This window comes from Rattus norvegicus, chromosome 12 (genome assembly GCF_021556685.1).
Source record: "Rattus norvegicus strain SHRSP/BbbUtx chromosome 12, alternate assembly SHRSP_T2T, whole genome shotgun sequence".
Lineage (NCBI taxonomy): Eukaryota > Metazoa > Chordata > Mammalia > Rodentia > Muridae > Rattus > Rattus norvegicus.
This window is the reverse complement of record NC_141545.1, coordinates 23,878,347-23,900,678: the sequence shown is the minus strand read 5'-3', so window position 1 is coordinate 23,900,678 and position 22,332 is coordinate 23,878,347. Positions and strand designations below refer to the sequence as shown.

The following is a 22,332-nucleotide window of genomic DNA, read 5'->3' as shown; positions in this document are numbered from 1 at the left end:
CACAGTACAGATTGATCAAATGTCACTTAAAGGAAAAAAATGAGTGGACCGACTTCTTATAGGGGAATAACTGCAACTCGGACATAAAGGGCTTAAACCCGAGCCGATGCAGTCTCTCCTCTCCTACTTGTCTAATCAATACTGAGATGAGTGTTTAACATTCACTTTAAATAAACTGAAAGAGCAAAACGTCCACGTAGCTCCAGATGTAATACAAATCAACCTATTACTCAACAACAAATTGCCCACCATCCTCTCAGCCTCAACCTTCCCACACAGTGCCCCCTCAATGACTTACAACAAGTTTAGGGCCAAGTCAGTAGGGCATGTCCCTATCTGCCGACAGCTACTGAGGGTTTGGCTCTGCTCAGTGGCCTTCTGGAGACTCTCAGATAAATTCTTTAAGCAAAATAACACCCAATGCAGAGCGGTTTATTAGCTTACTAAATGATGCTTCTCCTGAAGTGGTAGCTCGTAGAATTAATTTCATATTTCCTTATCAATTATTTATCCTTCTTCTACCTCTTCACCTACTGGAATTATATACAAATAAGGTACAGAAAAATACACATCATAACTCTGCAATAATTTATAACTTATTGTTTTATAAAAATTATAGATGTAGTAACAATGAGAGATACAGGTGTTAAACAACTTACCAGTAAGAGCCTACAGACATCATCATCATCATCATCATCATCATCATTATTATTATTATTAGATTATTCGTTCCATATCGATGATAATGGCCAGGCACATTAGTAAGTTCCTCAAGATTTACAGATATTCATCACAACAAGGATTCCCCTTTCAGATGGACATTGCATAAAATTACATCTAAATATCATATACAGAATTTTTTATGATTTTACAGATGGCTCATCAAAAGGTCAAGGAGCATATATTTTATATACAAATCCCACATGCTCCACAAAAGGTCATACAAATCAACAGTCTAAACTCGACCCAGTCCATCAGCCTTGATCAGGTGTTTCTCAGTCATTGGATATTTGAAGTGATGTCATGTAGGAACTGCCACATGAAGGGTAGAGGTGCATGGAGAATGGAAACTGGCCAAACTTGAGAGAGCAGGAATGTTGCAAAAGAGCTGTGAGCGCAGAGAGGGTAACAGATGCTGCAAACCTTTGGAAGGAGGTCTTTGAGGACGGAGTCCAGTGAACAGAAGTTGGAATAGATGGGTCATGAGTAGCTTGAGACAGAAACGGAAGAGAGGTGCAGTGCACTCCCTCCTACAACTGAGTCTCCTTGCCTTGAAAAGCAAATGTAAGTAAATTAAAAACCCACAAATCCAGCTGTATTGACACAGGACCGTGAGACAAAACTGCTGCCACCTCTGTCTGTAGAACAAAAGCAGGAAGGGTGTGCCAACAGGAAAGCCAAGAGGGGCCGTGCCTAACAATAAAGCCAGGAGCAGCCGTGCTGGCTGTTACAGGGAGTTGTGTGTTACTGAGAGTACACACAGAAGCTTTCCCTGCTGATGCCTGCTCAAATTATGGGTCCATCCAATGGTGTGCTCGCAGCTTTAGGAACAGAAGGAGCTGCTCCCTGTCCTTTACATCCAACAGTGTGGGAGACATTCTCATTTCAGACTTTTGAGGCACGGAGGACCCAAACCACCCATATTACTTTGATTTGATGACGACTGGACTTCAACTTTTAAAAGGTGCACTTTTGTATTTTTTTTGTAAATAGATACATGGTAAATATTTGTACAGAGCAAATATTTAAAAATAAATATGTGAAGCGGCCTTATAGATTTATAGAGGAAATTACCAGGAAATCAGAATCAGAAAAGTTTTTTCCTGGAATATCTAAACAGGGGTAAAGAAATGCAAACACAATTACATGTTTCTCAAGTCCACTTGGAGACCAAAGGGGGTTAAAACCAAACTGTAGCCAATAGGAGTTCGATTCCTTTGAAGTTTTCACCTAACAGGACTTTGGATATGACCTGAAAAGGTAATGCATCAGAATGTCTACAAAATGTAGGAAAAACTAGAGCTTCTGGTAAGTCTTTCTGTGGAAATGTTATGCTGTAATGTCTGCCACGTTTGTATTTCATTTACAGCATCAGTAGGATATATACAGTTACGTTTACATGGACCTCCACTGCTTCCTTTTTCTGTAAAGTTTCATTTATTTCTTATGTATACAGTATTCTACCTACATTTATACCTGCATGCCAGAAGAGGGCATTAGATCTCATTACAGATTGTTGTGACCCACCATGTGGTTGCTGGGAATTGAACTCCAGACCTCAGGAAGAGCAACCTCTGAAACTCTTAACCTCTGAGACATTTCTCCAGAGCCCTTCCATTACTTTCTCCTTCTGTCTTTTCTGTGATTACTGCTCAGGTACTTCTGAGTACTCTGGTACTAGCAGGAGAGTCTTCTTGAGTTCAAAATTCAAATTGCTGTGAATGTTAAAGATCCAGATCTTACAGCCTTAGGTTTAAATCTTTAACACTTAATGACCTTTGTTAACTAAGTGGACTTCGTTGTTTCTCTAGTTTAGTGCTTGCCTTTGGTCTGACAAATGATCAGACTCTGGCAAGGGAGTTAGAAGAGGCTCACGAGACCCTGTCCTCTGTGACAGGCTTTATCTTACACACTATTTGGAAAATCTACTTTATCATTAGGAGTCAATGGTTCTCAAATCAGCTCAACATCTGAAACTACAGCCTATCCAGGGCCTCCCCTGCTGCAGGTATGTAGAGGTCTGTGCTAGAGCACACTGCAGGCAAGCACACTGCCTCTCCCTAACTAGAAGGCTGCAGGGCATAATTCCAGGCAGGCTCCAGGAAAACACCACTGTGTCATGCCTGGAATGTGGCTTTCTCAAGAGCTCTTTATGCATTTTCTTTCTAGGATTCCCATTGAAAGGACCTGTGTCAGCACAGGATGCACCAAGACCACGTTCTCCCACAAAGGAGATTTATTCACCCTGGAGGGACAAAGGACAGGGAATAAGAGACAAAGACAGGACAGAGAGGATATGGGAAAGAAGGAAGGGAACAAAGGATAAGGGTCAAGGTTATTTATCCCCAGGATAAAGAGCTGCCTCCAGGTGGAGAGGAGACAGGTGTGGCTTATAGGCAACGGGTGGTTTATAAAGAAAAAGGGGGAAGCTGTGTGAGGGTGATCTGGTTTGTTTTGATTTGGCATGTCAATTAGGACAGCCAAAGGGGGAATTGATTGTTGGAGGTCCATATTTAGATTGCTGGATCTTGGTAATCAGCCCCAAAGGCAGAAAGTGACTAAATAAAAGAATAGACCCTGGTTGCTATCTTTAGGGATGAAATCTAATGGCTTTTAGCAAGGGGGAAAAGGGTAAGAGGCAAAACCACTCGGTGCCATGTTTGCCCTGCTTGGTTCTGTAAGAGCTCTTCCCCCATTACCACTAAAATCTGATGATGGCCCTGCTCATAGTAGCAAGTGCTTTAACGAAGATTTTGCCGTTAATGGATTGTAGCCATGTGACCAAAATCCCCTGTTATCCACAGGATCAAGCTACTATGAGACAACACTTTTAAATAATGACTTGGCTAATTTTAAAAATAGAAAGATGATACTCGTACCCACAAGGAAAAGTAAATGGAAAACTTAGGGAGACATTAAGACATCAGGCAGAAACTTTGGAGAAACAGGTCACTATACTACTGTGCACCAAATGATGCTTTTGGGGTTACAGACTGGACTGCCTCTTAATTCTCATGTTGTCAATGCAGAACACCAAAGGCTTTTGTCTTGGAGTATAAAAGGAAGCCGTCTACCAGGAGACAGCATCATGTTATCTTGCCATGCTAAGGACTTATTTTATCCTTTAGGATACGATTGCTGGATAAAAGATGGTATGCAAATATTTAGCCACATGGATGAGAGATAACTTGGTTGGAGTAATATAGTGAACCAGTGCAAGTACAATAATACAGATTTAAGTATATTGAAGTACACTTTAGGAAGCCCTGACAGTGGGAACATTACTTGTATGATAATGGAAGGGAGATTATCTGAAATATTGCTTACTGAAGTTGATTTTGTATTTTCCATAATGCTATCTGTTGCTGATGGTTTAGATAATAACTTGCAGCTTCATTTGGTACTGTAACAAGAGCAGTCTTTTTGCAACAGAGGAGAGCCGTCTCCTCTTGGGCACTTTGGTTGCTCCTGTGCACTAAGAACCACACTTGTATCCACAGGGCTCCCCCTGATATTTCTGTCAATGCTGTTTTTCTATCACATAGATTATGCTCCATGTACTTCCATCTCTCCTGCTAGAAATCCCATCTCTAACCATCCCCTTCCCTTTCATCAACAAAGGCCTTTGGGATGGACCTTTTTTATGGATGTGCTATTGGTACTGCCTTCCTTTCCTGCATGGTAGGAAGGTTAAGGCAGGAGAGGCCCTAGTATACCCATTTTTATCAGTAGCTTTTTGCCCTTGGTCAATAGAAGGAAAAGAACGCTCCTGCAAAACTGTGATGAATCCTTGCTCGTATTAGACCCTGTAATGTTTGCAGCCACAATGGCTCTTTCTTCTTCTATCCCAGGAATACAAAGTGGAATACAGAGGAAGGTCTCTAAGATGTATTCTGCTTCCTTGTACACATGGGATGGTGTTACACTAGGAAACCCAAATTATACTGGACTTAAATGTGCCTAAAATATACTGCCTAGTGCCAGACTCCATGAGATTGAAACAACACCAGATACTGAGTCATGCTAAACAGCATTTCCTAGATAGAGCAGGATAACCAAGATGTCCTCTGGCCTTTGTGTGCACAGAGGGGCAAGCAATCTGTACATATATGTGTACACACACCACGCACAACCCCTTACACTCAAAAAGAGAAAACAATGCAAATCATTTCTATTGAACTAGATTTATCCACGTGGCGCACAGAGAGAAGTATAAAATACGGACCCACAGTGTCATAGTGGGTGAGCCAGGGTAGCTTCAGCTTTCCATCACAGAAGTTCATTTTGAGACGGCCACACCCAGGCTCTCTCTCCATCCACTCAGCCTCAGATCCCTCAGGAGCACTCAGGTGGGACAGATGAAGGACAGAAATAATTCCACTTCATTGCGGACAATAAGCTTCCTTGGGTGGATGTCGTCTGGCACAGCCAAGCTGGAGGTCATTTCCCACGCATCCACAAAGGCCACGCGGAGACCAACAAAGGCAGCGCGGAGGAAGCGGTTCATCTGGAGTGTGAGCCAGTCACTGCCATACACTGATTTGTAGCCAGTGTTGGCCAGTTTGATGACGACCAGAGTACTGGGTTCCCGGTCCAGCAGGGCCTTCACAGCTGCCCGAATCCCTGCCAGTCTTCGAGCAAAGATGGAGGGAGGGAACGTGGTGAAGTGGGCTCCCATACCCAGCACCACCACTGTGTAGGGTCCCCCGGCCAGGCCATGTAGTTCTCTGGCCACAGAGTGCAGGGAGGCCACTGGGGTGAGACGAGAGCGCAGGGGCCAGCTGTGTGCCCTCCAGTGCAACACGGTCCCCCGAGTTGTCTCCACGGCCATCAGGGGACCTACTTGATAAGTGGCGTGTAGATCAACTGGCTTCAGGGCTGTAAAGAGGAGGAGAAACAAGGTTTTAACATAGGGAACAGAGCAAGATGGCTCAGACAGGAAGGGCTCTTGCTGCCAGCAAGCATTACTAGGGTTTAATTCCCTGAGATTCAAATGGTAGGAGAGACTCAACTCTTGCACATGGTCCTCTGATCTTCTCACACACTAGAGTATGTGAGTGTACACACACGTGCACACACACACACACACACACACACACACACACGCAAACAAACACAGAGTACATTTACATGGGATTGTTAATTATCTTCTTGTATACATCTCATTTGTTTGTTTGTTTGTTTGTTTGTTTGTTTGTTTGTTTTCTAGCAACAAGGTTCACTACGCTATCACGGCTGGCCTGAGATTGACTTAGTAGACAAGACTGGCCGTGAAGTCACAGATTTGTTTGCCTCTGTTTTACAGGTCTTTGGAACAAAGGTAAGCAGCACTATACCCAGCACACACACACACACACACACACACACACACACACACACACACACACACACACACACATTTCTCTGTGTAGTCCTAGCTGACCTGGAATAGACTACACCAAGTTAGTCTCAAGTTCATAGGGAGCTACCTGCTTCTGCCTTCCAGATCCTGAGAGATATGGGCCACCACACTCAGATGATTTTGTCTTTTAATTATGTGTATGCTAACATGTGTCTCTGTCTGATATGTGCAAGTGGGTGCAGGCGCCTCAAGAGGCCAGAAGAGGGTGTCAGACTCCCTGGAGTTTGAGCTTGTGCACTTGTGAGCCACTGAGTAGGACCATTTTAATCATTGCTGTTCTCATCTCATGACACTTCTTCCTTCTATTATTCTGCAGGGCTGGGGATGAACCCAGGGCCTCTCAGATGCTAGACACGTGCTCCACTCCTGAGATGCACTCCCTACCCCCTCAATGGAGCATCAGAGGTAGTGCTCCATATCTGTGGTTGTGGCTGGCTGTGGCTCAGTGGTAAGCTCCTGCTAGAATCTCTCACTGAGGAACTGGGGGAGGTATGGCTCAGTGGTAGTCTACTTGCCTATAATCCCCCTGTGATGCTGGGGTTTTGCTCAGTGATAGAGATTTGCTATGCAAATACAATGACCTGAGTATGATCCACAGAGCCCACATTAAAAACAGTCAGACTTGGTGCCTTTTGGTTGTAAGGCTATAGCTGGCAACATATAGATAAGATATGTGGGGTTTGATGGCCACCCAGCCTAGCCTATTTGGAAAGTTCTAGGTCAATAAGAGGCAATTGTCTCAAAAATTGTTATGAAGCGTGTGTGTGTGTGTGTGTGTGTGTGTGTGTGTGTGTGTGTTCAACAGAGGGGACTCTTGTGTGCACACAACCATTTGAGGGAGTCTTATGTGGGCCATGCTAGATTTTACCTTCTTTGTAGCTGGAAATGGCTGACTTGGAATTCCCAACCTAACTGCCAGTATCTTGAGGTAGTTCGAATATGCTTGGCTCAGGAAGTGGCAATATTCAGAGGTGTGGCCATGTTGGAGTAGATGTGGCCTTGATGGAGAAAGTGCATCAATGTGTGCATGGACTTTGAGACTCTCATCCTAGCTGCCGGGAAGCCAGTCTTCTTCTAGCAGCCTTCAGATGAAGATGTAGAACTCTCAGCTCCCTCTGTACCTTGCCTGCCTGAATGCTGCCATGTTACCAACCTTCATGATGTCAGACTGAACCTCTGAACCTGTAAGCCAGCCACAATTAAATGTTGTCCTTATGAGTTGCCTTGGTCATGGTGTCTGCTCACAGCAGTAAACCCTACCTGAGACATATCTCCAGAGTGCTGTAACCATAGGAGTACACTACTATACTCAGGCTGTTGTTGTATTTCTCTCTGCACTCTAGGCAGGGATGCTGAGATCCAAGGATATTTTACCATGACCATAAACAATGGTGGCAGGGATGTAGCTCAGCATATGAGATGTTTGCCTGGGGTGGCAGGGCTAGCGGATGACTCAATAGGTAAAAGACCCTGAAGACCTGAGCTCCATCCATGGAAGCAGAAAACTGACTTCTGAAAGGTGTCCTCTGAACTCCACATGTGTGCCAGGACATGTGCACAACCTTGGACATACCACACACATGAACACACAATGAGCATGCCCATGCACACTGATAATAATAAAATAAAACATAGTAGACTGTATCTAAGAGTGACGTCAGAAATTGTTTTCTGTCCTCCACCACAGACAAACACACACATACACACAGGCACACACACATACACACACACGCACACACAAACACACACACACAAACACAAACACATGATGGTGGCTGCAGATTTTATTTAGAAACACAGCAATGGCTCTTTTGCTCTCACCCCACATTGCATTGTTTGAAGGATTGTAGCCCTGTCCTTTACCTATTCTCCTGAATGACTTCCTTCTGGCAGGCTGGGAATGTGCATAGGTTAGTAGACATCTTGCCTACCATACAACCCTGCATTATATCCCAAATACCTCAAGCATCACACCAACAGGGTGTGGTAACATATGCCTGTCATTTAATCACATGGGAGGAAGAGATAGGAAGATCAGAGCTTCAAGATCAACCCTGGTTACACATGGAGCTCCAGGCCAGCCTGAGTTCTGTGAATATTTCCTTGATTCATACACACACACACACATACACACACACACACACACACACACACACACACACACCAGCATGTATGCACATGCATGACACACTGTTCTTAAAACTCACACTCAGCTGGGATTTGCTTTTAAGTGTAGAACTCAGAATGCACAGGGTGGTGGATATTGTGACTTTGCAGCCAGCTTGATCACCATAATGGGTTCTAGGCCAACCAGGGCTACATAGTGAGACCTCATCTCATAAAACAAAGCACACACCCCACTCGTTCACTCATTGCCCTTCAGAAAATCACAGCAGCCTGCACCACCTTTCTACTAAGCGAGGGAGTCTCTCCTTCAATGAATTCGCTGTCAGGCTTCTCCATCATGAGTCCTAACAGACCCTCCTCTCCCCTCACGGTCACTCACAGGGCACTGTGTCTCGAAGATACTCCCACCACTGCCGGAGTGTGGAATCCCCCATCATGTAGACAATGCGTCCAGCCAGGCAGTTCAGGACGCTGTCCACAGTGGGGAAAGAGCGGCTAGAACAGAATGTCGAATGCCATCTGTCTTGGTGGTAGAATCCAGAGGGTTTTGGAGATAGGTGGCCAGGGTGACATGGGGGCCTTGAGGGCAGGGCTACAGGGGAGAGAAGAAAAGAGCAGATGCAAAACAAAACAAAACAAAACACAAACAAAAAACCTTATACCATTTCACCTTCTTCCCTTTTATGTAAATAAATATTTCACATTTGTGTGTGTGTGTGTGTGTGTGTGTGTGTGTGTGTGTGTGTGTGTGTGTGTGTGTGTGTGTATGTGTTACTCTGAAGACACCATTTGAGAGTCAGTACTTTCCCCTCACCATGTATATCCTAGGGTTTGAACTCAGGTCATCATTGCCCACTAGCCACTTAAGTGGTCTAGTCAGGCAACCTTCGACAAACTTTATATGTAGTATATCAACTCATTCTTACAGAGCATTGTAAATTCCAAAGAGAGAGAGAGAGAGAGGGAGAGAGAGAGAGAGAGAGAGAGAGAGAGAGAGAGAGAGAGCGCACATGAGTAATTGAAACAGTCTTAAGTAAGCATGGTAGCCATAAATTCCTGTGTAGTTGATATTGGCCTTGACGTCTTTGGTGGTTTGAGTAGGTTTGGCCCCCATAGACTCCTGTGTTTGAATGCTTAGCTCACAGGGATGGCACTACTAGGAGGTGTGGCAATGTTGGAGTAGATGTGTCCTTGTTGGAGGGAGTGTGTCAATGTGGGGGTGTGTTTGATGTCTCCGAGGTTTAAGTTCTACCTAACTTAGAATTCCAGTCTCCTCCTGGTAGCCTACAGAAGAAAGCCTCCTTCTGGCTGCCTTCAGACCAAGATATAAACCCCTCAGCTCGTTCTCCAGCACCAAACTACCTAGATTTGCCATGCCTCCCACCTTGATGATAATGGATGGGGTCTCTGAAACTGTAAGCCAGTCCCAAGTAACTGTCTTTTATATAAGGTCATGGTGTCTCTTCACAACAATGAAATCCTAACTAAACAACATTTTAATCCTCCTGCCTTCACCTCTAGAGTGATGAGACTCCATGTGTGCACTTCCAAACTCAGGGGCAACACTGTTCATGTCTCCACTTATGGATGGGGACCCTGACAATTCACCGTGATCAAGAACAATGATGATGGGCCAGAAATGGTAGCCCATGCCTTTGGGAGACAGAGGCAGCCAGAAGTTTGTGAATTCAAGGCCACCCTGGTCTACATACCACATTCCAGAGCAGTCAGGGCTACACAGTCAGACCTTGCCTCAAAACAAAGAAGTGAAGAACAAGAACGTGAATTTCTGGAGATGCTCTAAGTTTTAGAATGCTTACCTATTGTACTTGATGTTCTGGGTTCAAGTCTTAGCACTGAATAAACCAGTTGTATCAACTTCTGGCCTGTAACTCAGGAGATGGAAACAAAGGGATCACAATTTGAGGTTGTGCCCCCTAGATGGATCACTGAGGAAAGGCTTTTGCTGTGCAAACCTGGTGGCGACTTGAGTTCAATTCTCCACGACCCACTTACAAGTAGAAGGTGAGAACTGACTCCACAGGGCTTTCCTCTGACCTCACATACATATGGCATGCGTAACCCGCACCCACACATATGCACACACAATCATAAACAGGTAAGTAACTTTCAAAGGCCACTAAGATGCCCCCATCGTCAGGCCTGAGGCCTGAGGTTGATCCTGAGACCCACGGGGTGGAAGGAGAGAACCTATTTCTGCCATTGCCCTCTTAGTGCCACACTTCTACTGTGCTATGTATGAGTACACACACACACACACACACACACACACACACACACAGAAAGAGAGAGAGAGAGGGAGAGAGAGAGAGATACAAAGGACACACAGATGCACACACACCCACAAACACACACACACACACACACACACACAAAACCTTAAAATATTTTTCTATTTAAAAAATGTCCAAGCTCATCCTTGGCTATATAGCAAGTTCAGGGCCACCTTGTATTAGCCAAGACACTGTTTCAAAAGAAAAACAAGCACCAGCTGGGGTAGCTCACACCTTTTATACCAACACTCATAAGGCAGAAACCAGCAGATCTCTGTGAGGTCGAGACAAGCCTGCTACACACAGAATGTTCCAGGCCAGCTAGCACTGCACAGTAAGGCCCTATCTAAAACGAGAAAACAACAAAAACCTCACTCAAACAACAACAGTTCTCTCTCTCTCTCTCTCTCTCTCTCTCTCTCTCTCTCTCTCTCTCAACCAACAGTTGGAAGCAGTCTGCAGAAGAGTTGCTGAAGACCACCACACAGAGCAAGGCCATGGAGTGCTACATCCCCACACATAGTGCTTAGGCCCTGCTGTCTCCACCACACACCAAGAAAAGCTGCTGCGGGGAGCCAAAAGGACATAGAGCTAGGATACAGGATGAGCCACAGAGATAATCCACAGGAATGTTAGTTCAGCCTCGGGGTCCAAAGGCAAAGCTGGAACCCTGAAAAGGCCTCTTCAAAGCAGAGAGAAGGTGACCAAAGTCTGATGAAAAATGCTATTGGTGTCAAAGATGAGAGAAGACGGAGCTGCCATGGCTTGGCCACGCACCTAAGCTGCAAGAGAAGCCCTGGCTGTGATCCTTAGCTTGAACTCAATATCAGGTGGTGCTAGACTTGAATTTGTGATCCTCCTTTTCCAGAGTGCCAAGAAAGCAGGTGTGCACCACGCTGCCCAGTAGAAGCTGGACTTACCCTGCCGTTCGTTTTTCTTTCTTTCTTTCTTTCTTTCTTTCTTTCTTTCTTTCTTTCTTTCTTTCTCTTTCTCTCTCTTTATTCCTTCCTTCTTTCCTTCCTTCCCTTCTTCTTTTCTTTCTTTCTCTTAATATATGAGCATGTGTGTGTGCCATCTGAGTGTGACTAGTATCCCCAAGTCAATATTGTGGTGGTTTGAAAGAGAACAATGAAAGGCAGGGAAAGCATTTGAACCCAAGAAATGTGCTGTCATAGCCCCAGTACTAACCAATGATGGCTCAGTGGGTTGTGCAATTATGGAGACCTAGGTTTGACCCCTAGAATATGTGCAAAACCTGGATGGAGTATGCTTCAAACCCCAGCAAGGGTGGAGGTAGAGATGGCCTCCCCAGTGGCTCACTAACCAGCCAGCCTCATTGAACAGAAAGCTCCAGGCTCAGTGAGAGACTTTGTCACCAAAACCAAAAATGACCTTTATGTGTACCAAGGTTCACTGTCTGAGAACTCATGTGGCACCTGGAGCTTCCTCCAGCCTGGGGCTGATTGCTTGTGGCCGTAGGAGCACCTTTCCTGATAGAAGTGGTTGCCCACATGTGGAAAGAACTCAAGTACTTCCCTCAGTGACCATGCATTTGGGGCTTAGAGGATGCTAATGGTCAGGGCAGTTGATCTCCAACCTGGGCCGTCCAAGTGGTTGGACACAGGCAGCCATGGCCACAGGGCTGAACACTTGGATCCTTGTGACTGAGGCTCTGGACCCGACCTGGCCTCCCCTGAGGCACTGTATCAGGTATATTCAGGCGCAGAGCATAAAGCCACTGGTACATTCCATCCTGTGCCTAGTGTCCTTTAGTTGTTGAGCAGTTTCTACTAAAACTTCTTTCTGATTCTGTGTGTGTGGAGGAGGTTCATGTGGAGTCTCAATGACTACCCTCCCTCATACAGCTCTGTCTGTTCTTGGGGAGTCCCCTATAGATCTCTCTTGACCCTACTTCAGGCTCACCATTGGGTTGGGAATATGATGAATCCAGGGTTCCCTTACTTCTCTGAGGGAGACGTCAATGCCTTCAGTTCCTTCCTTTCTGAGGAAGTATCAAGAGAGAGGCTGGGTCCCTCTGAATACTGTGAGTGCTTGGCTAGGCAAGGCCACTCAGCACTTGCCAGTCACTGTGCAAACATTGTGTTTGGAAACTCTGTGGTCAGTACTGTGGTCCACCCTTGCTTGCTGACTGTGGCTGGAAAGAGCAGAATTAGCTCTTCCTGCTTGAGTACTGCACACCCTCTAATCAGTTAACCTCGGGCAGGTCCCCAGTTTTTTCCAGCTTTGAGCACTCTTAGATAACAAATCACTGTCAGTTGAAACTGCTTTTTCTGCAAAAAAAAAAAAAAGTAACACAACTTAAAGTAAAATAAAATAAGATAAAGAGCGAGAACATTCTGTCATCAGACTTATGTCTGTATCCTTTTGTACAAGAAAGTGAACACCACCCATACACCACAAAAATACAGAGATACAGACCCACACACACAGACGAACACAACACACAGAAAGAGAAACAGAGAGACAGAGAGAGACACAGAGGTAGGCACAGAGAAAGACATAGATACACAGGCACACACACTTACATTACCCACACATACATACAACACACACACACACACACACACACACACACGCCTAAAAACATAGGCACAGAGAGACAGACACATGCACACCACTACACCCTATCACATGTATACAGAGAATAGAGACACACAGATACAAACAGAAACACTTACACACACGTGTGCGCACACACACACACAGCCCATCTAAGCTGATGCCTAGCCCCAACCCCAACATGTCCCAGCCTCACTCACCCATGTTTCTCATGTTCTCCTGGGCTTCTGGTAGGACAAGGATTGGAGGTATGCCTGAAGGGAGTTTCCGGTCAGTCACATTCCTGAAGAAACATTGAATGTGAGCGGTGAGGGAGGTTGAATAGATGAAATTAGATTTGCAAAGAGCAGACCATTGCTGACTGGTTATTTATCCTCTGTGTAAATCCGGGTCCCTACACTAAAGTGGGCACACTACATGGGGCAAGTAGAGTGGTTAAGAAGAATACACAAGGAAGGGTCTTATGAGTACATGAATAGTTAAAATAAAAGAGGAGTCTCATAGTTCCCTTTTATAATAAACAGAGTAAGAGAGAAATTGCAATTTCCCTGCCACTATAGTCTAGAAAGAATAATAAATTGTTATTGCTCTTACACAAACAGTCACTAGGAAATATAACACCCTCCCACAACCACCATTCCCCGCCCCTGCTTTTGTAACACAAGTTCTCATGCTTATTGACCCCAGGCCAAGGACATTCTTGAATTCTTGACTTTTCAGCCTTCCTTAAAAGGAGGTTACTCTCAACCACACCAGAAACTCAAGTTCACTCCAGGTGTAGGAATCTCTAAATAACAATTGATGATGGTGGTGATGATGATGGTGGTGATGATGGTGATGGAGATGATGAGAGTGAAGATGATGACCACCATGCTCTTGCTGCCAAACCCAACAGACTGAGTTTGATACCTGAGCCCCTCCTGGTGGAAGAAGAGGACTGACTTCCTCCAGTTGTCTTCTCACCTCCACATGCCTGTGGTTAAGACTGGGACTCATTCAAGTTTCTAGATTTCTTACCCAGCCAGCAGGTCTTCATCATGTGGCGTGGTCACCTTCAGATAACTTCCACTCGAGTGACCCACTAAAGCATTGCAGGGCAAAGTACGGGGTTGAGCACAGAACCAGATCTCCCCAGAAACTACATCCTTGTATTGGCAGGTAGACCCTTTGGCTCCAGTTGACTGGGGGTCCACGTTACAGATGACAGTCTCTTGAATGCTATTTGTTCCTCGGAAATGCCCTCTAAAATCAACAGTGGCTCGTTTTCCTCTCCAGACTCTTTGTAGGACCCCAACTGCCTCACTGGAGTGGATCAGTCGCACTTGCACCTGGGCCCATCCAGCCCAGAGCAGGGGGAAGGACAAGAGGTAAGTGCCATTCTCCAGATCCTTCACATCCCCTGGGACTCCTGCTCTCAATTCTGGACCCAGCAGCTGTGCCCGAAACAGATCTCCACCATGAGCTTTGGGCCTACCCCAGTGATCCCGAGCCACAAGGATGGCCTCTAGGTTACTTCCCAGAGTATAGTTGGCCTGGGCAGGTCCTTTCAAGTGGTAGGTAGAGGTTCTGGGGCTGGTAGAGGCCAGGAAGTCTTCCCTGTCTCCACCAGTTGGAGGCCAGTATAGAAGGTTGGTCAAGTTGGGGAGTTCTTGAGAAAGAGAGTCCCAGTCGATGGAGTCTGAGACATCTTCAGAGACAGGATGGGGTTGTTCGAGCCAAGGTATCATGGACTCAGGCCAAGGCATCATGAGGCAGAACACCTGTGGGTAAAGCAATAGGAAAATTCCAGTGTGTTGTGTGTGTCCCATTTTCTTCCTGGAAGGAGGGTTCCTATTGTTGAGTAGCATCTAGGTGTCTGACCTGCCTGTGTCTTTCTGTCTGTCCTTCATTAGCCAGGCATTTGAGTCACCATGACATTTATGTGCAAGAAACATTGCAAGGCTGGGGTGATTGTGTTACTAGAATTTCTGGAAATTCCCACAGGAGTCACCCTATATTAACATGGAAACTGGAATGCCCATGGTGTTCCTCTTTGTCCTTTTTTTATTAGTAGTATTCTTTGATGTGTGTATGAGTGTTTTGCTTTCATCTCTCTGTGTCCCCAAGGAATCCAGGAGAGAACATTGAATCCTGTGAAACTCAAAACTCAAGATACAAATGGTTGTGGCCTGCCATATGGTTGCTAGGAACTGAACCCAGGTACTTGGTAAGAGCAACCAATGGTAACTGAGCCTTTTCTCCAGCTTCAAATGCCTGTTGGGTTTGAACTTTCTTTTTAAACAGTGTGTGTGTGTGTGTGTGTGTGTGTGTGTGTGTGTGTGTGTGTGTGTGTGTGTGTCTTTGGCTGACATGTGAAGTCAGAGGACAATTTGTAGAGTCATTTCTCTCCTCCCTCCATGTCCAGGGGATCAATTTAGGTCATCAGGTTTGGTAAATAGCTCCCTCACCTGCTGAGCCATCTTGCTGATCCCACTGCTGACATCATCTGGTATGCTGGAGAAGAGTAGTAGCTTAGAAGCTTACACGCTCTGCAGAACCAAGAACTTAAATATCTAAACTGGCAGTGGAGACAGAGAACCGAGAGGAATCTCACTGTGTACATTGGTAAATCAACAAGATTTGAGGGTAAGTAGAACTAAAAAATGTGGCAAAGGAGGCCAGGAAATGGATTCTGTGAAGGATTACCTAAAAACTATGTTCATGAACGTGGGTAGTATATAATATATGCATACAAATGCTACTTAAGTAACCTTGTATGTTGAATACAGTGAGGACCAACATACAAATTACTTCTCTGTGTATTCATCACTCACAGCCAGATTATAACATGGATGAGCATGGGCCAAGGTCAGGGATGGCTTACAGTGCCAGCCTTCGGTGGGCAGCGGCAGGAAGTTTAGCAGTTTCTGCTCACTCTTGGGTAATTTGAGGGCAGAGTTTCTGGGGGAGTGGATAAAGGCCTAAATGGATATATTCCTAAGGGAGTGTATGCTCTTGACATGGATAGTATGTCAAGGAGTCAAATACTCAGACCCATGGGTTTGGAAATACCTTCCCCAAGCTAGTCTCAAGGAAATGGCAAGGCCTTAACTGCTGGTCTGAGAGTGAATGTTTATTGTGATGACCACCAAGCATATCATCGGCAGTGAAGTGGAGTTAGCCAGAACCCTGAGGGCTACAGAAGGCAGAGCTGGAGAAGTGGCCCAAGTCCTTTGGAAAAGGCCAGAAGATCATGTGTGGACCCTGGCCATCAGAACAAGAAGTTGATGTTGCTTTGGAGACCCCAAGATGTAGAGATGCCAAAGCCAGGGGATACATGCCAAGGAAAGCTGCTAAGAGAAAGTGGATCCAGACAAAGAGAAGGATTCTGTTGCAGTCCAGAATGCTGAAGGAAGTTGGAGATCTGAAGAGCACTTTGACATCAGACATGGAGATAGAGACTTAGAAGTTTGCTCCCCAGGGTTTTAGTCTTGCTTTGGGACAGTATTTCCTCATGTGACATTTTGGAGTGGTAATGTGTATCCTGTGGTGTGAAGTCTGTGGACTGCTTTTTTATTTTGACTTTATAGGAGATCACAGTTAAGTGATTGCATGATTCTCAGATGAGACTTTGAACTTTGCACTTTTTACATTGTTAGACTGCTATAGACTATGGGGACTCTGCAAGTTGCACTAAATGCATTTTGTAAAGTGCTGTGGGTAGTTATGGCCCCATAGTTTCATGTGTTTCAAGAAGCCTATGGGGGGAGGAAGTGGGATGTGTTGGTTTGAATGTGTTGGCCCATGGGAAGTGACACTATTAGGAGGTGTGTCCTTGTTGGAGGAAGTGTCTTCCTATGTGGGTGGGCTTTGAGTGTTCTATACTTAAGCTCTGCCCAGGGCAGAAGAGACACTGCTCCTCTCTGCCTTTAGATCAAGATGTAGACCTCAGCTCCAGCACCAAGTCAGCCTTCATGATGCTAGGCTTCCCACTGTGATGATAATGAACTGAACCTCTGAAAGAGTAAACCAGCACCAATTAAATGTTTGCCTTTAAAATGGCTGCCTTGCTCATGGTGTCTGTTCACAGCAATGAACACACACAAACACACACACACACATATACACACATGCACACACACACACAAACACACACATCTTGAATCCTCCAACCACACCCCATCCCACATTAAATAATAATAAGTAAAAAAACGAAGTAGGACACTGAGGACTCACGTCCTCTGTTTCAAGCATGAAGCTGGAGGTCGTTTGAAATGTGCTGTGACAACAGAGCACTGATTGGGACAAGACCTTTAACATAAGCTGAACACCACAATCACCTTCTTTGTTCGTGACATGAAGTTGGACTTACAGATAACCAGGGCCATGGAAATGCCCTGGGACATACTATCTGAACAATTAGAATCTGTCACCACACAATGGCCCATCGGTTTAAGAGCTGTGGTGGCTACTGCTAGGGTAATGAAAAAAGCCAAACAAATTAACTCTGGTCAAAATCTTATACCCACAGCACCCATGGCATAGTTGTGGCCCCCCTCTACAGAGCACTGAAACACTGGCTATCTGATAACCTGTGAACCAGCACCATGCCCTATGCCTGGCCCACTTCAAGTCCTATTTGAGGAAGCCACTGCTATCGATCAAATCAGCTACCTTCTTTCTGAGGACACAGAGCTCAGTCATGAGTGGAAACTAGGAACAGTGAGCTGCAGGAGTTACTTCAACCAAGAGGACTTGGGCCCAAGCCAGGTACCTCAGCCTAGAAAGTAGAACTGATACTGGCTCTCAGATGGGGAAAGGAGTTTCCCACCACACACCCAGACTGTCAGTTGACATGCTTTTACTACTCAGCTTATGATCTGTAGAGAAAGAGGGCTTCCCATTGATGGGGGAAAGGCTCTTAGAAAGTCATGGCACTCCTAGAGTGTATTTGGCCTTCTCTACAATTTGCTGTCTTTCGTCTTTCTCTTTCTTTTCTCTCCCCACTTCTGTCTCCAATGTCCTCAATTAACCTCTTCCATGTGGGAGGGTAAAAAAAAAATACTGTCCTCCCCATTATGAATAGAGGGTCCTGGTCTACCTGCCACCACCCTCTGTCTCTACTGTAAGGTGAGGAACAGGGACACAGGCAAAATATTACCTAGAGTGACTACACACAGCAACCCATATCCATCTTGACCTTTGTCTGCTGATGTCTACGGGTCTAGTTTACAGAGAAAAGGGAAAGTATAGCAATTTGTCTTTGAGATAGAAAGAAAGAGTTTACAATTCTATGAGTGCCATTTGGCTGGATTCCCAGGTTGCCAGAAACAAGGGAGTTTCCATTGCAAAAATAGGGATTATAAAACTGAGGTTTCAAGTGAAAAATCCTTTAAAAAATTCTGGCCTTGGGAGACAGGACCAACCTGTGCTGCAGGAAGGGACCCTGGGGATAGAGTTAATCATTTCCAAAATCAAGGACAAGCAGCCAAGATTGCTGGTAACGCTCAGACACCCCTTCCCTGCACAGCCTAGGGATAGGAACTAACCAGGCTGTCAGTCCATGGACAGCGACTGACGAAACTCACTGTGACTGGGACAGTCCAAATTAACACTAGAGGACTTGGAAGGGGCTGAAACTTATCTAACCTCACAGACTCTTTTTTTTTTTTTTTTTTTTTTTTTTTTTTTAGGCATTTCCCCTCATTCTGATGTCTGCTGTTCGGCCTTAAGGGCTAATTCAGGGGATTCACAGACTGTCTCAGTCACTGATTTGTCTAAACTATGCAGGCAATCAACTTCTAAAGGGCTAGCCCTAATCATCACTCACACAGAGACTGAACAATACAGAGGCTGGACAGGCATCTGGAGACTGGAGAAATACAGAGCCTGAGCAACTACCCATTTCCCTCCTTAGGGCCCTAACAGGAATTCTCCACCCCAGTTCAGCAGGAAGCAATTTTACATAGACCGTTGCCCTGGTCCCTTAAGTTGGGGTGGATAGGTTTGGTCATTTGTTGTGTACCAGTTGTTATGATCTAGGATGTAATGTTCTTATTAGTTATGATCAGGTATTGATACAAATTCAGTCATTTTGTTTGAATAATTTAAGGTTTCTTCGTTAATTATGTATTGATATAAATTTAAACTTTTTATTGAATTATTGTATATTGATCAGGTGCCTATGGAGGTCAGAGTTGGGTGTCAGATCTCTCAGAACTGGAGTTGCAGGCATCGGGAGCCACTGGGCATAAGTGCTGGTAACTGACCTCAGGTTGTCTGGAAGAGCAGCAAGCATTTTTAACCGCTGAGCCCTCTCCTGCCCTCTATTTCCCTCCTTCGTATTCCTCCCTCTTCCAGGTCTGCTTTCCTCTGGGTGTGTCCTCATTAGTTTAACTAAGGTGGCTCTCAAGTACACGGCAAGTTACCAGTAACCACAGCACTGAGGGAAACGTCTTCCTCTTTCTACAGGAACCACTAACAGTCGGTAGATTTAGTAGGGAAAAGGCCTTCTGAGATGCTCCATAGTAATCCCTGTTTTGTTGGGTTCCCCTTTTTAGGTCACTTTTGAGACGGATCTAACTGCACTATTGGCCTGGAGCTTGTTTTGTACGCCATCCTAGGAATGGAGTAGGTAACAAACCTTGCCTTTCATACAACACACAGTTGCTGTGGAAATGAGATCACCATCTCTGGAAAGAAGGCATTCATTTTTTAGTCTCTTACACTCTGATTGCTCTCAGAAGAATGTCCAATTTGTCTTCTTGTATTTCAAATCATTCATCTTCTAAGTCAAGTAAGAAATCTATATTTTCATGCAAAAAAAACCTGTACTGCTTAAATATCTATAACAATACCCTGTGAGTTAAAATTCCTGTTTTCATAGACAGACAAATAGGAAAAGCTTCCTCCTGACACTTCTTGACTTTTTCTTGAATGTAACTTCATAGAAGAGACAGAGGCTTATCCTAACCTCTTACCTTGCTTTTGCAGGAGGCAGGGATTTAAATTTGTTTCCTTTTGCATTTTTTTTGGAACATGCTTCTTTCCCTGTAACCCTGGCTGTTCTGGAACTTGCTCTGCAGACCAGACTGACCTTGAATTCATAGATCTGCCTGCCTCTGCCTCCTCCTGAGTTCTGGGATTAAAGTAGGAGCCACACTGTCCAGTCTTACTTTGTTTTCTTACTTACTGTGTCAGTCTCATCCATGTATACAATGCATTTTGATCACACTCACCCCATTATGGTCTATCTCCGTCTCACTCTCACTGATCACCTTCACCCCTGCCTCTCCCTGTGTGTGTGTGTGTGTGTGTGTGTGTGTGTGTGTGTGTGTATGTGTGTGTATGTACACACAAGAGTTTTCCTATTCCCTGGCTTTTCCCCCTCAATGCTAAAATGGGACCAGACATAGAAAGACTTCTTCCTCTTTACCCTGGACACAGAGGACAACATCCTTTAAAGTCAAGAGAACTGAGGAGTTGCTGGTGTGGAACACAGCCATTAATTACCATTTTCCCAGAGCAGCGGTGAGAACAGGCCAGGGAACCTCAGCAAGGCCAAGTCTGCCGACTCCCGTGTTGGCAGAGGTTTCTGGAGGGTCCTTAGATCCTTCTCTGAAATTCCAGCAGCCCCACTCCCATCCTTTCCCTCTGTCTGCAGTCCTCCTCCAGCTCCAGCGGTGTCTGGAGGGGCTGCAGCATGTACAGGTGAGTGCTAATAACAGGGCGAACTCCATGTATGCAGCTGTACAGAGGTTGTATGTGGAGTACATTTGCTTATGTGGTTGTTAGGGGCAACTTCTTACTCGCGCTACTGTAAGTAACCCCAATCAACCCATTTATTCACCAAGCTCTCTTGTCTGCTGTTCATGCCCAATGTTGGGCAAGCAGACATTTGCTCAGGCCTTCCCAACAATAGTCCACATACTCGCCTATACTTTTCTCCTTGGGTCTTCCCAGGACAACTTCTTCTGAGCTTAAATTCCCTGATGGAGTCCAACACACGGTACCTGCTCACACTCCTTCTAGAGTGATGTTCTCCCCAGCAGCTGATGCCCCAAATATCTTTCAGCTGTAGAAGTAGGAGGAATGAAAGCCCCCGGTTCACTCTCCAAGATTAAAGAAGTTAACCGATCTACCCATGGGAGAAGTGGTAAGGAAGCCATCGGGAGGCAGGGAAAGTACTTACTAAAACCAGAAAGACCAAGACCACGGTCAGAATCTTGTAGTCCTTGAATTGCCCCATGAACAGATCCACACAGCCTGGACTTTCCTTCAGTTGTAAGTATGAATCCTGACAGCTCGTAAAGCATCATAAGGTTAGCAGGTCCTCCCATGACAGAGGAGCTGATTCACTGTGTTGGCTTCTCATTTACGTTCGCACTGTCATCTGACGTGCGTACATGCAGCCAGACAGAAGTTTCAGCAGTTGGTGCTGAGGTCCTGCTGGCTCTGTTACATAGATGTTGGGGCAGAATTCAAGTTCTATGTTCAAAGACTCCTGATTCCCAGTGAGCCAGCAGGAAAGTGTGCCCAACAGAGTGTCCCCATTGACACCCACAGGGAGTAAATGGGATCTTAACTTTTTTATTTTCCCCTGAGGGTTCTAGTGTAATACCTGTTCTTGCTGTAAGAAGGGGGCGGGGGGGAGTGTCTTCAACCAATAGGCTAGGAAAACTCTGTGTGTTAAGAGCAGCATCCATGTTTGCTGTTTATTATCCTGGCATGCCAATTGCACAGCAGTTACTGGGAAGTCAGAGGTAGGCTGAAGAGCCACAGAGGAGGAAGACATTCTGCTCCAAAGAAAAAGAAAGACAGAAAGACAGAAAGACAGAAAGACAGAAAGACAGAAAGACAGAAAGACAGAAAGACAGAAAGACAGAAAGACAGAAAGACAGAAAGACAGAAAGAAAGAAAGAAAGAAAGAAAGAAAGAAAGAAAGAAAGAAAGAAAGAAAGAAAGAAGGAAGGAAGGAAGGAAGGAAGGAAGGAAGGAAGGAAGGAAGGAAAGAAAGAAGAGAGTGAGCCAGCTAAGGCAGCTCTGATTAGAGCTTGGAATGTCACATTTGGATTAGCATTTGATGTAATTTTGAGGTTTTTTTCTGTATGTGTCAAAATAATTTTATTGGAAAGAGCAGGAACCTTGTGACAGGTTTCCTTCATGTATGTGTATGAAAAGCTCTGTCCATGTCCTTGCTACATGAGTGCAATGCCTGCAGAGGCCAGAAGA

General features: G+C 45.1%; 1 protein-coding gene and 1 long non-coding RNA gene across 51 annotated transcripts in view; one reads left to right on the top strand and one right to left on the bottom strand.

Annotated features, from left to right (window-relative positions):
- Positions 1-1,446: 1,446 nt before the first annotated feature.
- Positions 1,447-22,332, top strand: part of LOC102551138 (uncharacterized) — a 31,527-nt gene continuing 10,641 nt past the window's right edge. Inside the window, exons 1-11 of one of the 50 annotated variants that reach the window (XR_015634256.1) lie at positions 1,447-1,684; positions 5,930-6,040; positions 6,438-6,569; positions 9,770-10,273; positions 10,988-11,426; positions 14,398-14,489; positions 15,229-15,328; positions 15,527-15,747; positions 17,633-17,871; positions 19,280-19,361; positions 19,662-19,735. This is a non-coding gene — a long non-coding RNA (uncharacterized LOC102551138). Of the gene's footprint in view, positions 1,685-5,929; positions 6,041-6,437; positions 6,570-9,769; positions 10,274-10,987; positions 11,427-14,397; positions 14,490-15,228; positions 15,329-15,526; positions 15,748-16,254; positions 17,161-17,632; positions 17,872-19,279; positions 19,362-19,661; positions 20,266-21,063; positions 21,385-22,332 lie in introns of those variants that run through there. The other 49 variants (XR_015634273.1, XR_015634244.1, XR_015634241.1 and 46 more) reach the window with 49 other exon arrangements.
- On the bottom strand, positions 4,876-21,371 carry Nxpe5l1 (neurexophilin and PC-esterase domain family, member 5-like 1). Its single transcript, XM_087579533.1, has 6 exons — positions 21,293-21,371; positions 14,140-14,882; positions 13,323-13,405; positions 10,069-10,134; positions 8,628-8,840; positions 4,876-5,598 (listed from the first exon to the last, which is right to left on the bottom strand). Exons 1-6 carry the CDS (start codon positions 21,347-21,349, stop codon positions 5,066-5,068), a joined length of 1,695 nt encoding a protein of 564 aa, XP_087435659.1. The 5' UTR covers positions 21,350-21,371; the 3' UTR covers positions 4,876-5,065.